This window comes from Lonchura striata, chromosome 3 (assembly GCF_046129695.1).
Source record: "Lonchura striata isolate bLonStr1 chromosome 3, bLonStr1.mat, whole genome shotgun sequence".
NCBI lineage: Eukaryota > Metazoa > Chordata > Aves > Passeriformes > Estrildidae > Lonchura > Lonchura striata.
This window is the reverse complement of record NC_134605.1, coordinates 45,822,795-45,834,853: the sequence shown is the minus strand read 5'-3', so window position 1 is coordinate 45,834,853 and position 12,059 is coordinate 45,822,795. Positions and strand designations below refer to the sequence as shown.

Here is a 12,059-nt window from a genome sequence, read left to right as displayed (position 1 = left end):
TACACAAAGTTTTGTGAGCTTCCTGGGAAACTCAAAGACATGAGTGGGAAGCTGAAGCAACAGGATCCTTATTTTCTGCATATGGGGAGTGGACAATAACTCTTTCCAGACAAAGCAAGTTCTTTTGTTTATGAAAAACAAAACAAATGATAGAACAGAGTACAGAAACAGTTTTGCTGTATTCCACAGGAAATGTTTTGACCCACAGTCAAGTCACAGTACTTATCAGCAGATAAGAATTCTTGGTACAGGCTATTCTTATCTTCATAGACATAAGAGAAAAAGCAGAATAGAAAAAAAAAGCCATAGAAATGTGTATTGAGCTATGTCTGTTTGTTTGATGGCTAAAATGTCAGTGAAACCACTGAGTTTTGCTTAAATAAGCAATTGATATACAAGTATTGATAACACTTCCAAAGGAAGTTCTATATCGTCTTGCATCTCCGGATAACTTGCTTTTGGGAAAGCTTCAAAGAGGCAGGAGCATGCTTATTAGATCTGGAACAAAAGGGAATGTGTAAAAGGAATTTAGTATTGAATAAGTAAAAAAACCTGATGTTTCTGAGAATGACTTAGAACGGCTTTTCAATCCTTCACATTGGCATTTTTGGGAGATCTTTGATAAAACAAACAGAATATTAATGCCTCCTTTACTTACTGAAACCATTTTTCCCTCTGATGGCATGAAAGCTGGTCGATTGCTGATTCTCAGTTTTGTTTGCAGGGTGTTGAAGTTGATCTCCAGCTGACATTTCTCCTGGACTTTGGGAGGTTTGTGCTTGCGGCGGTAGTCCCGGAAGTCCTCTAATTTCTTCTGCATAGCCTGCATTGTTTTTTCTGGGGTCCTGTTTTCCAGCCACGGAATTGTCCGGCGAATCCATTCTAAAAGCTTTCAAATCAACAAAAACAAGTCAAATAAAGGCAGTGGAAAAACAACCAAAAGAAAGATTATACTGAGTGTACAAATATTAATTAAGTTTGTGCCATTTTAATATTACTGACTTCAGTTGGTACTGGTGCCTTAATGGTGAGTAAGCACAAGATATTCAAAGCTAAACAGTACTTTTATATTGTATTGCTTTATATAAATAGCAAATTTGCCCAGATATTTCAGGTATTTCTACAAATAGCCTGATTTTCAGAAAGATTAACACACATCTAAGGTGTCTGTAAATACTTTAAGTTGCCCAGTATCAACTGCCACTTTCAAAACTATTGGTCTTGATGTTTCAGGTAGTCACAGTTATGGTATCGGGACAGAAACTGGCCTCGGGTAACATAAAAATCTTCACTCAGAAGGCCGTTAGGCCATCTCAAATTTACATACAGAAAGTACTGCTGTGATGTCAGTATGTTTTTGCAGGTTAAGCAACAAAAGAGAGGTGTCATTTGTGCACTGTACATCTGTAGTTCTGCTCAGCAGATTTGCCATTAAACAAGAAAGGACAGGAGGAGCACATTCATGTGTTCATTCATCTGTTGTCCTTGCTCACAGATGAATTGGGAACAACCTGACAGACCCTCTCCAGGTGTGTTCTGCAGTACACAAAGCTGAGGGGCTTGCTTGATCTAGTATGTTCCACGTCTAGTCAAGGATGCCTGTCTCTGAAGATTAAAGAGACAGGAACCTGGTCTTGGGTCAGATGGATGACAATCCTCAAGACACCCTTTTGGGCACATTAACAAGACTGACTGATTTGCTGAAAGTCACACAGAAAGTCTGTGGCAAAGGAGAACCCGAAACTCAATATCTTAGGCAACTGGGCCTTGTAAACTGCCACTGAGAGATTTACCCTTACAATGTCTCCACTTTTCTGCCTTGAAGAGAGTGCACAAGTCTTTCAGCTTTCAATATTTCATTAACATTGTTGTCACCACATTACAGATAGAGCATCCTTACCTCACTTGCTAGTCTCTCATACTCTTCCATCAACCTTTCATTTTCCTGATTCACAGCAAGCACCTTACAGATCCGGTTAGCTGCAGTCTCAGCCTGTAACACACAGCAAATAAACAGGACATATTCATAAACACATTCTGAGAAAGGTATAGGCTTGGAGAAAGAGAATGTGGCTGCTGCAAATTAAAAAATCACATTTTTTATAGTTGATAATTTATGCTCCTAGGTTGCTTAGATACTCATTTTCCCTCCTTCTGCAGCCATAGATTCCAATGGCCTAAATGAGGTACAGATCAGCACAGAGGTCCCCTTGTTGTACAATGAAGCTTTATTATATAATTGTCTAATAAATCTTTTATTTTTAAGACAGCTTAGGCCATTCTTAAATATATCCTATTAGGTTATTTTTTTAAGTCACATCCAAAAAGTATTAGATTTGTTAGCCACACTGAAAGACACCACATGTGATGCAGGAGTTTCAGACCACTCTACATCTGTACAACCCTTGAGAATAAGTGCAGCTCAACCACTGACAGCAAATCTTTTCATGCCTCCTAATACATTTTTATTTGAAGGCTCTGTGAAGGCTCTGTGGAGCTCTGCCATATTTTAAATTTACTAGTTTGATACCACAAAGCAGTACTTTCATACAAATATGACTCTGGAATCTATCTAATCAAATAAATATCCATGTAGACTCCTGTGTTAGAGTATTTGGATGAATAGCAAAACCTTTTGCATGAATAGCAAGATCTTCTTACCCAGGAATGAGAGAGTGCAACAGCATAGCTGTGGTAAGGTATAGGGGACCTAGCAGACAGGAAGGGAAATTCAGTCCTGAGGAAGAAGGGAAAATATCAGCTACTTTAAAGGTTTGTTGCATTTTTTTGTAACATAAACTGGATTATGTCCATTTGTGTATGAAAGAGTTGGGAAGTGCCACATTTGTAAGTGAATAGCCCATTAATGACAGGTCTGCTGATGATGTTCATGCCTTTTATACTTCCATCCACAAATAATTCTGTTGGCTTCAGTGGGAACCAGGCACAAAAACTGTGTTGGACGTCTTTGCCTTTCTGTCTCTTTAGGCATCCTTGAAAATCTAGCCCTAGACTGCTACTCAGCATGACTAAGTCTCAGTCTCCAAAAGTCAAACATTCCATTATATAGGAAAACCATTAGGTGTTGTAGCAACAAGCAACAACTCCACTTAACAATATCTTCAAATCAGTTTTTTTCTGAAACAGTCCTCAAAATTACCAAATAAAGACTCAAAATTAGAAACAGAATGTCTGTTTGAATTAAAGAAGTTAATTTGTTACACAACAATTAACTAAAACAGGTTTGAGAGTGGGTTAAAAACAAATATTAGTGCTCAAGTAATACTTGCAAATGTTAATTAAAACCACACAGTAAATTAGTTCAGCCATTTTGGTTTGTTTTTTTTTTTAATAAACTAGTGGAAATGTGGAACAACCAATCAAAAACACAGCAACCTGAAGAGACAGTTGATTAATACCTGCTCTGCTCCAGCAAAAGCATGGTAGAAGCAGGACACATATGTCATGATAGCTCTCTCATCAGGTTTGGGAGTGTTCACAATATCTACAAGAGGGGGGAGAAATTAAAATAAAACAAGAAAAAAAAGAATCGAGGATTAGAAAATAGGATTAATAAATAAATGCATAACTTCATGTCCTTCTTACTGTTTCCTTGTCCTTAGCTCTGTATCCGAGAGATTCTACAAAGCTGTAAAAAATTTACTGTTAGATTGAGGGGTCCTGATGGAATAAAAAGTACACTAAAAAATCAATATAAGCTAATACAAAGAGGATGATTTTTTTTTCATTAAGCTTGATCCAGCAGTATTGTCACAGTGGGGAGTAACCCTAATTTTACCAGGACTGTCTGCTTAAGAATTGGCACACCTATGTCTGGTGACTTAAACGCTGAGGACTTTGACTAAGACCCAGAAAAGGCAAACTACATTTTAGTCTGGGGAGATGTTCTCCAGAAATTGCATTTTAGCATTATGTATCAGTATTGCATTATATTACCAATACCTTTAGTATGCCCAACTCCAAACCACCTTACTTTTTAGAATTTTCCTTCTTTTCTTTAGGATGTGATTCCAGAGCTTGTCTGAGCTGTCTATACATGTTTCTTATGTATTTCTGATGCTTAGCAGCATCCTTTGATGTTGCTGTTTGTACTTACCATTAAGCATTTAACATTTTAAAAACAATCCTGAAAGCATAAGAGAAGGGTTTATTTTCTGAGCATGTTATGATGATTTTGACATCTGTAGCAGAAATAATATCCAGCAGATAGAAGAAAGATGGAATTCTACTATTGTTTTTCACTCTAAGCTTATTTTCATCTTACATTTTTAATGGTGCTTCAAATGAATGCACACAAATTCATTTTAAGGGAATATCATCCTCTCCCATTCAGTAACTAGCTGTCAAAAAGCTACTGGATATTATTAGTAAATATGCAAAAAGATGAGACTGGAAGGTTTGTTTCTATGGAACAAATGGATAGACCACTACTGGCTCTACCAAAACAGCAGCTCACAGAGACAAGAGGCGACAGGAAATGAGCTCAGCTCTAAGATGCTGTTCTAGTGAGGAAAAGATCAGAAAAGGAAAAATTGCTGAAAAAAACAAGACAGAAGGTGAAGGATGAGATCTGATCCATCTACAATCTCACCTTCTGAGCACCAGCAAATGCATGGTAGTAACAGGAAACATAAGTCATAATGGTTCTTTCATCAGGTCTGGCAGTGTTTACTACATCTGTGTGGAGAGAAGAGGGTTAACTGCTCAGAAATTCTCACAAGGTACTTTCATCTGATTATGCTAATGGTGCCACCTCAGTGCTGTAAGGATTCCGAATAAATACACAATTATTCAGGTTGCATCTGTTTACTGATATGAGTGCAAATTCACCTAAGCTTTAGGAATCAGCAAGCACAAAAGATACAACTCTCCCTGAAATGGCAAAACATCTGAGGGCTGAGACTGTACAGAAGGGTATTGCTACCTTCTGGTTTGTGGAAACTTCCAAGCAGATGGCATGGCTGGCAGATCTGCTGGGTTCAGCTTCACTGCCACTCCAAGCAACTTCATCTGAATCACTGCAATTACTGCAGAGCTAAACACAGCCACTGACAGTCACAAACCAGAACTGCACTCAGTGTGTATCAGCACAGGGTCCCTGTGGCTGACAGGGTACTGGCATATACTGGGAACCTGTACAAGTCCTGCAGTCCAGAAATACATTTTGTGCTGAGAAAAGTTGGATAGTAGCAGCTCTGCAATCCCTGTGCCAGCCCATCTTTTTAGTTAATAGCATAAATCACAGGAGGGTTTGGCTTGGCTGGCTAATAGCCTTGTCCCTACCATGGCAGAAGAGTGAAAATACAAAGTGGGTGCAATCAAGGTATGCATCCATGGGTAAAAATGGACCTTTTCAGTACTTAATAAAGAAAGGCAGGAAAAGGTGTTGTTACAGCAGTTACGGCTGAGCAATGAATGTGTAGTTCAAGCTGGATGAATTCCTGTCAATGTAAGGAGTGCAAAGATAGTGACTTGTAAAGACCCTGGAATGAATGAAAACTTTTAATGTTAACAGTGAAATTTCTAAGCTCAGGACCAATATATTTGCTGATTTTGCATCTACTTTATGTAGCTGTGAACAAAACTTGGCAAAGTTTCCACAGAGAGCACAGTGCAAGTAAAGATGATAAAAAGTGACCATGAATACTTAAAGGGTATTAGAAAGAATATAATTTCATAACTGCCAAAAGGAGAATAATAAGATAAGGAATAGAATGTGCAGAAAATTTGGTGAGGAAAATAAAAGATTTTTTATATTGACTACAAAGAGAAGAGGAAAAAATGTAGAAAGCTGCTCAATGGCAAGGGGACAGCACTTCTCTGTTTATTCCTTGCACAGTTATTTCAGAGCAAAATAATTAAGTGATGTTGTTGAAAGGGTAATTGCAGTTCAAAAGAGGAAAAAAAATTGTTTTGAAGCATGCAAGTGAAACTACTCTTCAATGAAGAGATTACAGCCTAGATTTTCCAAATCATCCTGTCTAACTTTCCAAATGAAGACTTCAAGAGGAGCAGGTGTAGTCAGTTTGAGTGCTCTAGATAATTCCCATGTTATCACTGCTCTACTGACAAACCACCAGAGCCGAGTCTCCATTCTTGGGGAAGAATGCTTTGAACTAATGTAGGCAAATTCCAGTATTTTGGCAGCACTTTTTGCCCAGAGTATGAAAGCTTGATTGTCTTGAAGAAATTCAGGAAATACTCAAGATAACTGGAGATACATGAATTATTTGTTAAAAGTATCACCTCAAAAATTTACAACGAAAATGAACCAAAAAAATGCTTCTCTCACCCTACCTCTCTTTCAGAGGAGGTGAGGCATGTGCTAGTATATTTTGAAAGCTTTGAAAGTACTTCTACTATTTCTATTGTTGGCCCCTTGCTTAAAGCATATTCAGTTTTTTTAATGTTTAAGTTGCTAACAGTTATATTTCCCATTATTAAATTTGAAGTATTAAAAGCAAGGATTAACTTTTGATCCTGCATTTTACCTCAACACAGCAGGGCCATGTGCTGAGGTTAGAGTCCAAAGCACCATAATAAATGCAAACATTAACAAACAATAAATAATAAAGCAAAAAGTGAGTGGAATTATCCAACACGTTCAGGAAAGGGATGAAAATATTTTTTGAAAATTAAGCAGGTTGCTACATTATGATTCATATGGAAGGAATATGAAAATCTTCTAGGAAAAAGAATTTAAATAGAAATTTTACTGTGTCCCGCTTCTTAGCAACACAAACTTTACTAAGGTGTAACTCTCACCTTCTGCATCCAGCATCTTTGGAATATCCAAATGCTTTTCAGCAATTTCCATGGCAAGGTTGATATTCCCTATGGGGTCATCCTGCATTAAAGAAAAAATACAATGAGTCAATGATAGAAGTTTTTCTTTGAAGCAAGACTAGAGTATGTACACTAAAATTTCTCTTCTGTTTTTCCAAACTACAAACTGGAGTCACAACTATTTTTCTTCAAGAAACAGAGTCTAGGTATATGAACTTCTGGTCCATCTGCTGCTATGTTTTGAAAAGAAAACTTTAATAAGGTGTTATCTACTGCTAGAACTCTACTGGAAATGCATTCTGGAGGTGAACACAGATAACAGTGCACACTCAGTTCTGAGCTAATTCTGAATGAAGCACAGCAGCAATACAGACACTAAATGCCACTGGACCAGCAGGCTAAATGAGACTGTTCAACACAGAGTTAGCCCTGCCTGTTTTATACCCACTATACATCACAGGGATATGACTTCCACTGAGTTCTCTGCTGCTTAGGTGCCTGCATGAGAAGAAGCAAGCACAGGCAGAATTGTTCTCCAGAAGGAGCAAAACTTGCCAGTTTGGGCTTGGAAATAAAAATCCATAATGCCTCTATAAACAGAATTTTAGGGCTGTGGAAATTCAATCATTTCCTCTGGTTTTGAGATTTTGGTTTTTGAAGGAAAGAGAAATGAAGTAGTGAGCACAATTCAGATAGAGAGCACAGATTCTGTATAAGAAAAATCAAAAGACAGTAAATCTAAGTGAGACCTACTGATTAGGTTAAAGCACTTTGCTTATGAATGAGTGATGAGCACCTCCTATTTGTGTGCTTAGTACTAAATGCATAAGTAAAGAGTGCTCCACTGGTAAAGGATTACTTTAAAATCATAGCAGCTTCTGAATAATTGGAGATTTCCATCACCCATCCTTTTAAACAGATCTACAAGCCACAGTAAATAAAAATCTTTGCTACAGCTAAAGAAATACCTCATCTAACTTGGCATAGTCAAGGAGATCAGGCCTGTGTCTATGGATAAGGGCGTTGAAAGCAAGGCCATCTTTCCAGCTACAAGTTCACACAAAACACATTGGTGAGAAAAGGAAAGGACAGCATGCAGGAGGTAAGAAACAAGACACCAAGGCAGCTGTTAATGTAACCAAAATGAAGAGTCAATCAAACACAGCCAGGCCAGAAAAGCGAGATCTATTTTAGGATTTTTTTCTGCATGTGCTTTATGTGCAACAGCTCAGCCTCAATTTGAAACCTGACCTGTTCTTATTTTGGAAACCTCTGAGAGGAAAATAGTAGCATTGAAGCAGACCTGCTTATGTTCTGTTCCTTTTTCTCAGCACTCATCTATGGGATGGTTAACTGTGAAGTTCTTCAGCATCACGTACCACTATTCAAAGCACAGATTCAATCAAACTCACTTCTGTTCATGCCATGCATTATAAGAACATGTGCACAGAGACAGGTAGCTCACTCATTCCATTACTCTGTTTATCTGTAGGAAAGGTTGCATATAGAATTGGAGAACAAGCTGGTATTGATGGCTAATATTTTGCCTGTTGGTTCAGATCTGAAGTTATCTTAATAGCTGCCTAAATTTAAATCTTATGTGGTCAGTACTAAGTTCATTTAATTTTCATCACTGCACATTTCAGGGACTCTGGCATAAATTGAACATATCAACATATAAAACAGAATAAGTTTTAAAATAGTGTCAGTTCATTAATTTATCTTTTCTTCATCGAGGACTTTCTAGTAACAGTTGATTCCACTAGTAAAACAATTTGCAATGAAAGGGCATGGAATGGAAAAATACAGTGGATGTTTTACCACTCTCTCTCATCAATGCAAAGTTGCACACAACAGATTAAAACCATGATTAAGGTTTGTGTTGCACTGGTGTTTACATGAAGCTGGTGTTTACATTCATTCCAGAGGAGAAATCAGCATGCATATATTGAGACTTCATGAAACAACAACATTCTGTTTCTTTTTAGGATTTATCCTTCAGTAATGATATCAAGGAATTCTGACATTACTGATCATTCCTCATTTCTCCCTCTCAAAACAAAGAATCTTTTAGAAAGCATGCATTTTGCCATAAGTAGCAGACTGTAATAAAATAGTTTTTAATCCCCATGAGGTACTACTAAGGAGGTTAATTTATGGGTTTTGCTTCCATTTGTCTGGAAGTATAGGTAGAAGAGTAAATCTGAGAATCAGTGAATATTTTCTGAATATGTAAGACTAATAATTTACTGTGTATTCCTAATTAGCAAGGGTAGTGTTTGTTCTGAGGAATTTTAGGATTAATTGTTATGTTATTGTTTACTGCAATCTACAATCTACAGTCATTTACACCAGATAAAAACAGGATGGACAATACTATCAGTGTTAAATGGATAATTCCAAAGTATTTGATTTAACATCCATATTAGGCCGTATAAATACTTCATCAACTATCAGAATTTGAGGGCCAGATTATTTGCAATTAAATGCTGAAGTCATTGTAATGGGAAGGAAAGGACACGGGACAGTTAGGAGGTCCTCTCCCTTGTGTCATTTAGGTTTATTTGGGAAGGACCTTAGAAAGTCAAAATTAGTATGCACTCCTCAGCCTGTCTTTTAGAAAACATGCTAAGCAAACCAGAAGCCAGCCAAATCACTGCAGGACAGCATGCTGTACCACCCAGACAGATGACCTTATTTAGCTTGGAGTAGTCAATAAGATCAGGTCGGTGTCTGTGGATAAGTGCACATAATCCAAGGCCATCTTTCCAGCTTTACAGCAAAAAAATAAAATGGAAAAAAAAATAGTTAATAAAGTCATGGCATTTTACAGTTTGATCCTTGCTCAAGGCTCAAATTAAAGCAGGAATTCTGTCAAATCCTGAACTTATGTCAGCTCTCTCTGAGCTGCTCTGTTACTGTACTCCTTTATCTACAGTAGATACCTTACTCTACAGTCCATACACACTTAAGGTATACTCCATAAACTCCATGCAGACTTTGCATACTTTCTAGGCAATGTACGACTTGTGCAACAGTCCCTGATTTGAATTGCTTCATTCATGCAGTATTGTAGGACAGCTCAAGTACACATTCATCCATGAAAGAGCATCATCTCCCATTACACTTGCAGAGTATTTGTGAAAAAATAAAAGGAGAGCAAACCTGCAATTACTTGAATTTGCTGAAGCAATTGGCTTTTCCTCTGTTATTTCTGAGAATTTTACTGGCACAACCATATGCTCAGAGAAGTAAGAAATCATAGATCAGCTCAGTTTATTTAAAACACTTCACACATGACAGCTTTGATCTGAGTTCTTACACTGCACCCTGACTTCAGACCTGCTACCTTTTGTGGCAAGAACAGGAAATGAATGGAGCTACAAATAACATACTTTTGGAAAGATTATGAGAGGCTTCTTTCAGCCAGAAGCAATTATTCTGAAAGATACTTTATGTGACAACTTCAGGCAATCACAGGGACTGAGGGTTTGAGGTCTTTTCCTGTGCAGTAATTGTGTGAGCCTAAGCATGTTAACACTGTTAAAATTCCTACTACTGACATGTCTGGGTAAGTCCTTCAAATAATAGAACCATCTCCAAAAAAGGTAACAAAATCAAACAGAATATACCTACATTGTATAATATAAAATCATCTGGAATGTAAAACCTAATCAAACTGAGCACCAAACAATTTCTTTTACTTTTTCCAAAAGGTGCAAAATAAAATTATCTGGATAGCCCACTGCAAAGTAGTACTGCAAGAGCCAATTCACCCAAACATAAATTAAGGTACTTCCATTCAAGATGTTTTCCCCATATCATGTATCAGACCAGTGTATGTACATAAATACACTTAAGATTCTGACACTGTAACTTACAGTATACCATCAATCCATAAAAAGTTCTACTAAATATATCTTTGCATATTCTAGGAAAGTAACATAAAACAAATTTCAGATCTCTGAAAGGCAATACAGGGACTGCAAATTTGACAAATTTTTCTTATCTTGGAATATATGTATGAACTGTATCTTCTCTGTCACTAAATGTGCTTTAGGTACTACACATTACAAATTAATTCAAAACACTAATATAGAGCTCTTATTTTAAATGTTAGAAGGGTCTTAGAGAAGGGAAGGTCACCTGGTTAAACAGTGCACATGGTAAGTCATGTACTTTACAGAGGTAGGCCAGTGTCAGAGATTCAGGAACTAGCCCAGTGAAATCCCCAAAACAGGCAGTCTGTACAGGGTCTGGAATTCCCATCCTAGCTCTTAATTAAAACACAGAAACACAAGGCTGGAGCTTCACTAAATTTTCCAACTTATGTTATGAGCCTGATTCTGTAAACAAATGTATTTACAGTGCTGCTGTTGTGTATGTACCAAGTGCATTTTATGCTCCTTATAGTAATGTACATTGCAAAACAATAAAGACTGATTCAACAGAATGAGATTTCACATGCTCAACACACTGGTCTCTTTGCCAGAAGAACTTCTCTGTGGCTCTCATTTGAAAGCAGTCATTTGCCACTATGCTACAGTACTCAGGAATTCCCATTTAATACAAAAATCCCTAATAATGTAATACAGTAATTCTGTATATAGCAGATTTTTTTTTAATAATAACTCTGAAATTCAAAGTAAATAATGCTAAAGGCTAACCAAAACAACACTTAAGATAGAGCAGGAGAATTTGAAAAATGTCTAGTAAAGAGTAAAATTCTCTGATCAAATATATACCTACACAACTGTGGGGAAAATTTGACATAACATCTTTGTGATTGCTTCTACATCTTGAAATAATGGAAGATTACCTAAGATGGAAGTTCTGAATGTTCACATTTCGGTAAGGAGCAGTTTTCCTTTGACACCACAGCAGCAGCCCTTCTTTGGCAGAGGTCTCTGTAAAAAGACAAGGAAGTAAAAAAAAGGAAAAAAAATTTAAAGTGTTCAAGTAATTAATTTCTTGTCATCTTAAATGTCGTTGGCCACCTGAAACTGAAAGTCATAAACCAACATTTAATCCTAGAAGATGTCCATATAAATGGACTACTGGAATTTCATTAAAATACAGAAGTCAGTTAAAATTAGAGTCTCAGCCTGCACAGAATATTCTGGGACGTTAGAAATTGAAGGAAGAGACTGTAGACTGTACACTGGAGCAAAATACCCAGTAAAAATATAATGCAAATAGACATAAAAAAGATTGTGTTGGTGCCTACATGAAATATGCTTGTAGTCTCAGTT

At 37.0% G+C, this 12,059-nt stretch overlaps 1 protein-coding gene across 1 annotated transcript in view; it reads right to left on the bottom strand.

Moving 5' to 3' along the window:
• The window catches only part of ACTN2 (actinin alpha 2), a 66,933-nt gene that overhangs the window by 24,272 nt on the left and 30,602 nt on the right, over positions 1 to 12,059 (bottom strand). Inside the window, exons 5-10 of the mRNA XM_021527082.2 lie at positions 11,627 to 11,714; positions 9,501 to 9,579; positions 6,787 to 6,868; positions 3,420 to 3,505; positions 1,901 to 1,993; positions 659 to 889 (exon numbers count right to left, since the gene is read on the bottom strand). Coding sequence (XP_021382757.1) covers positions 659 to 889; positions 1,901 to 1,993; positions 3,420 to 3,505; positions 6,787 to 6,868; positions 9,501 to 9,579; positions 11,627 to 11,714 — 659 coding nt within the window. The remainder of the gene's footprint in view (positions 1 to 658; positions 890 to 1,900; positions 1,994 to 3,419; positions 3,506 to 6,786; positions 6,869 to 9,500; positions 9,580 to 11,626; positions 11,715 to 12,059) is intronic.